The 5,410-nt window shown below is 30.6% G+C and overlaps 2 protein-coding genes across 2 annotated transcripts; both read right to left on the bottom strand.

Moving 5' to 3' along the window:
* Positions 1-106: 106 nt before the first annotated feature.
* LOC106749910 lies at positions 107-1,043 on the bottom strand (the record flags this gene model as incomplete). The annotated part of the gene is made up of 3 exons (XM_014629841.1): positions 903-1,043; positions 402-483; positions 107-247 (listed from the first exon to the last, which is right to left on the bottom strand). Coding segments are annotated over exons 1-3 (364 nt in total), but the record flags the coding sequence as incomplete, so codon positions are not given.
* A 1,653-nt stretch (positions 1,044-2,696) lies between these two features.
* On the bottom strand, positions 2,697-4,568 carry LOC106749911. The gene is made up of 5 exons (XM_014629842.1): positions 4,514-4,568; positions 4,034-4,115; positions 3,829-3,878; positions 3,213-3,333; positions 2,697-2,886 (listed from the first exon to the last, which is right to left on the bottom strand). Exons 1-5 carry the CDS (start codon positions 4,550-4,552, stop codon positions 2,798-2,800), a joined length of 381 nt encoding a protein of 126 aa, XP_014485328.1. The 5' UTR covers positions 4,553-4,568; the 3' UTR covers positions 2,697-2,797.
* Between the last annotated feature and the right edge of the window lie 842 nt (positions 4,569-5,410).

Here is a 5,410-nt window from a genome sequence, read left to right as displayed (position 1 = left end):
CGGCACTAATCTAGAAGTCAAACCGAATATTTTATATACATCCTGGACGCTTCGAATTTCAGAATACAGGCTTACTTTTGCAATTATACACAATGATGGTGATTACTTGACGAATAATTTGCTTTCACTGATGGTATTGAAGTTAAATTAAATTCAAAATCTGAATCGGAATTCTTGAGTAACTGAAATATGCTTACTTCACCATCCTTGATCAACGCGCATAGGATCAGATCGATTCGGACGTCAACTGAGAAGAAAAAGAAAAAAATTTAGTTTTAGACAGACATTAACATAATATTATTTCCAACAAACTATTTCATGCCTCTCCGTAAGAAAATTATTCTTACAAGGCAGAATAATATTATTTTTCATATTATTTTTTCCGTAATTATTATATTCACCCTCCACACCAAACATTTGCGCACATTCCTCATAATTTTGTCTCCATCTTAGTGCATATTTGTTGTTGGCGTAAACCACACCCTAAAATTCAAGAGAATTAATTATTCTAAAATACGTAAAAGTTTCCTCTCGTAACGTTATCAAACGTTGCAAATTCGCAACTTGTAAGAAATAATAAACTATAGGTAAATAAGTAAATTGTCTCACATCTCAAAGAGAAAATATTATATGAAAATGTGATTATTAAAAACAGGACCTACTACATTACGACTTAAGTACATATTCAGATATCGTATTATCTCGGATACTTTTAAATATCGATTCACAGCAATATTTGAAACAGTGAAACGTGAAACATGAAATCATACATGAAATCATACACTCAAAACAGATTTAGATAATGTAAAAACAAATTCTGTAATTTAAAATGGAAAAATCGAAACAGCGCGAGTATAGACTTCTGATACATAGCTTGAGAAAACTTTTTATACAGTACTCACCGTAGCGACAATCAGCACAATCAAAATTACGATGGTCTTCATAATGGTCTTCTCAGGTTTCTCACTTATCCCAGATAATGCACTGTATCTTATGGAAGGTGCCACTGCGCTTTTATAGCAAATTATTAACCACGCAATCATCACTAAGTAGCATAAATTGCATTATATATCCTTGATCCATTTGATTTACATTAAGGCAAACCAGCGAATATCACGCAATAATAATGAAATAGCGGAAAAAGTGAATGATGATAAGATATTTTAATTACTCATTTAAAAGCGCGGTTTTATATGAGCCTTTTTATCCCCAATGTTAAAAGTATTCGCACGGAGAAATCAAGTTTTGCTGAAACAGCAAGTTATTTCTTAATATACTGACACCAAAAATATTAGTTTCACGGAAAAAATAATTTTGCTGTTGTAGCAAGATGTGGTTCATTGAAGCTGCGATCGTATTTGTACAGTCAGAAGACGATTGCAATATTTTGTTTAGATGAATTTTGCAACACATCTCGTATTTAATAGGAAAATATATCTCCTGCGAATTACTGAAAAACGAATTTACTTATAGCGATGCGTTTTGAAATCCAAAAAAGAAATCTTATAAACTCTTTGTGACTAACTGTACGGAAACTTTCAGTTTATGTACATGAAGGACACTTCGCCACTTCATAATTATACGCAATAATTATAGAGTTCTGCGTTGCAGTCAAACCTAATTTGCATTAATGCCAACTAATATGAATTGGAAAAGCCAAAAAAATACTTGATTATACATACTGCACTTAAGATTTAATATCCATACATTGTACAAACACGGAAGGAAAATGACATTAAACCGTCGATAGTTTTTGTGTAATAACGTAACGCAACGAGTAAAGAATATTATAAATTATTCACTAACAATGAACGTTTGTGATCAATAAAAGTAGATATTTCTTTAGATTTAGTAATTAGGTATTTTTTTCGTGTTTAATCACGTAAATTATATTAATGTTATCGATGTTAATCTTCTAAATTTTGAAATAAAAGGAAAATTGCGAAAGTTTTGGTTTTAGGCCAAAGACAGGGAGAGAGAGGGAGAGAGAGAGAGAGAGAGAGAGAGAGAGAGAGAGAGAGAGAGAGAGAGAGAGAGAGAAAGAGAGGTAGAGAGAGAAGGGGAAAACGAAAATTGAAAATTGTTGAACAATTGTTGTATCTACATGTTTATACGTTTATTTCTGTCTAAAAGAATGATATTTAAAAATTAATAATAAAATTTTAATATTAAAATTATATCTTAAAACCTGAATACCGTCACAGACAAATAAATGCGATGTCGCACGTACATATTTGTATGCTTCTTTAATTCCTCAGTAATTCGTTATAGTTATGTTGCTTATAGTTGTAATTATCGCTTTCCTGCACACAGTTTCTCATTCCTCTCAATCCTGTCTATCTTACCTATTTCTCTCTCTTCATACACTGCCAATTTTCTGACAAGGACTGAGACGTCGCTTCGAATATGAGAAAGACAATATGATTTAATTAACAAAATACAATTTTTGGCTGATAAGAATAGTACTGGGATAGTTTTGCGAATAATAATTTTTAAGAATTTTTGCAAAATAATTTTTTAAACATTTCTCAAATTTTATTTTCTTTCTTGTTATAACTTTTCTCGTTATAACTTTTCTCGTTTGATATTTTTTCAAGCTTATTGAAGTTCATTCAGATATGTAAAATGATTGATAAAATGAATCAATAGACACAGAAACGTGTTTGTAGTTTGATCATATTTTATTCAGTGCTTAGCACGGTGATTACAATACAATACAGGAAATGGAAAAGACATACTTATTAATAAAAATTATAATGCTTTACAAAATCGTCCTTCATGCACTTTTACTTTGTATTCATTCTGTATCAAAAAATGTTATAATTGATTGACCGCAGAATAGAAATTTTATTGTTTTCCATAAACCTACTGCTCCGGATCGAATTGCTGTAATTAAAATAAAAATCGAATGATAACCTTTCAGAAAGAATTCAGATAGAACAATTTCAGATGGAACATATATGCTGCTTATAAATATCATATATATGGAATTTTTAGTTGTGTAAGTTTTGTTTTTGTGGAAAAATAAAATGAATTAACTTGTAAACACATGAAAATTAATTAATCTCTAATATAATAAACACTTCTTTACACATTCAAAATCCGTATAATTATGTTTCTTAATTATGGTCTTCAATAATATAAAATTAATGTGGAGTATAACTCAAGCGATTGGAAGTAGTAAATAGACGTCAAATAATAAAATCGGTTACCTTCATCATCGCATTTGTAAAATATTTCAGATGCTTGTTGCAATCTGACTGGATCGGAAATGAGTATTCGTAAATTCCGTAAACTTGATTCCGGACTGTATGCGCCATTTGTATACAGAAACTAAAAATTTCATGATTAATATCTTCTTAATATCTACATTTGCAATCTACAAATTGACTTTGTGGAATATATCAAGAAAATTTGAATCTTTACAATTTTAAAATTTATAATTCGCATTTCTATACAAGCAGTATTTTTATTGTTATCTTATTTTACTTAAAATTAAAAATTTCGACTGATTTTTGGCCCTCTTTAGACAATAAATCGATCATCATTTACAATAGAAGTTTACTCGACTTGGCTCCTGGGATAGTGATATTTTTCTCGTGAAATGTAAGAAACACATTTGCGAAATCGACGGCACTAATCTAGAAGTCAAACCGAGTATATTTTATACATCGTGGACGCTTCGAATGTCAGAATAAAGGCTTACTTTTGCAATTATACGGAATGATGGTGATTACTTGACGAATAATTTGTTTTCACTGATGGTATTGAAGTTAAATTAAGTTCAAAAAATGAATCGGAATTCTTAAAAAATTAAAATATACTTACTTCACCACTCTTGATCGCTGCGCATAATATCAGATCGATTCGGACGTCAACTGAGACGAGAAAAGAGAAAAATTTAGTTTTAGACAGCCTTTAACATAATATTATTTCCAACAAACTATTTCATGCCTCTCTGTCAAAAAATTATTCTTACAGGGCAGAATAATATTATTTTTTACATTATTTCTCCTGTAATTATTATACTCACCATCCACACCAAACATTTGCGCACATTCCTCATAATTTTGTCTCCATCTTCGTGCATGTTCGTTGTCCGCGTAAACCACTCCCTAAAATATATGAGAATTAATACTCTAACATACCTAAAAATTGTTTCGTTTCGAAACGTTATCAAACGTTACAAATTCGCAACTTGTAAGAAATAGTAAACTATAGGAAAATAAGTAGTCTTACATTTCAAAGAAAAAATAATATATAAACATGTGAATATTAAAAACAGGACCTACTACATTAAGTACAAATTCAGATTTCGTGTTATCTCGGATACTTTTAAATATCGATTTACAGCAATATTTGAAACAGTGACGCGTGAAACATGAAATCATACATTCAAAACAGATTTAGACAATGTAGAAACAAATTCTGTAATTTAGTATAGAAAAATCGAAATAGCGCGAGTATAGACTTTTGATATATAGCTTGAGAAGACTTTTTATACAGTACTCACCGTAGCGATCAGCACAATCAAAATTAGGACGGTCTTCATAATGGTCTTCTCAGGTTTCTCGCTTGTTCCAAATGATGCACTGTACCTTATGTCACTGCGCTTTTATAGCAAATTATTACTCACGCAAGCATCACTAAGTAGCATTAAAAATTGCATTATATCCTTAATTCATATTCCATTTGATTTACATTAAGGCAAATTAGCGAATATCGCGCAATAATGATGAAATAGCGGAAAAGACTTACTGATGATAAGGTATTTTAATTCATCGTTTATAAAGCGCGGTTTTATATGAGCCTTTCTATCCCCAATGTTAAAAGTATTCGCACGGAGAAATCAAGTTTTGCTGAAACAGCAAGTTATTTCTTAATATACTGACACCAAAAATATTTGTTTCACGGAAAAAATAATTTTGCTGTTGTAGCAAGATGTGGTTCATTGAAGCTGCGATCGTATTTGTACAGTCAGAAGACGGTTGCAATTTTTTGTTTAGATGAATTTTGCAACGCATCTCGTATTTAATAGGAAAATATATCTCCTGCGAATTACTGAAAAACGAATTTACTTATAGAGATGTGTTTTGAAATCCATAAAAGAAATCTTATAAACTCCTTGTGACTAACTGTACGGAAATTTTCAGTTTATGTATACGAAGGACACTTCGCCACTTCTTAGTTATACGCAATAATTATAGAGTTCTGCGTTGCAGTCGAACTTAATTGGCGTCAATGCGAACTAATATGAATTGGAAATGCCAAGAAAAATACGTGATTATACATACTGCACTTAAGATTTAATATTCACAAATTGTAAAGACACGGGTGTAAAATGACATTAAATCTTCGATAGCTTTTGTGTAAAGCGTAACGCAACGAGTAAAGAATATTAAAAATTAAT

This window comes from Dinoponera quadriceps, unplaced genomic scaffold (assembly GCF_001313825.1).
Source record: "Dinoponera quadriceps isolate SergipeBrazil2010 unplaced genomic scaffold, ASM131382v1 scaffold4570, whole genome shotgun sequence".
NCBI classification, from domain to species: domain Eukaryota; kingdom Metazoa; phylum Arthropoda; class Insecta; order Hymenoptera; family Formicidae; genus Dinoponera; species Dinoponera quadriceps.
This window is presented reverse-complemented; position numbering and strand designations above follow the sequence as displayed.

What these genes read in the sequence shown, in the direction of transcription:
- LOC106749911 (XM_014629842.1), bottom strand. Translation starts at nt 4,552, where the DNA reads ATGAAGACCGTCCTAATTTTGATTGTGCTGATCGCTACG. An exon ending in GCAAATGTTTGGTGTGGATG is followed by an intron (nt 3,879 to 4,033) that starts GTGAGTATAATA and finishes TTCTCGTCTCAG; the next exon opens with TTGACGTCCGAATCGATCTG. An exon ending in TTACAAATGCGATGATGAAG is followed by an intron (nt 2,887 to 3,212) that starts GTAACCGATTTT and finishes TTTTAATTACAG; the next exon opens with CAATTCGATCCGGAGCAGTA.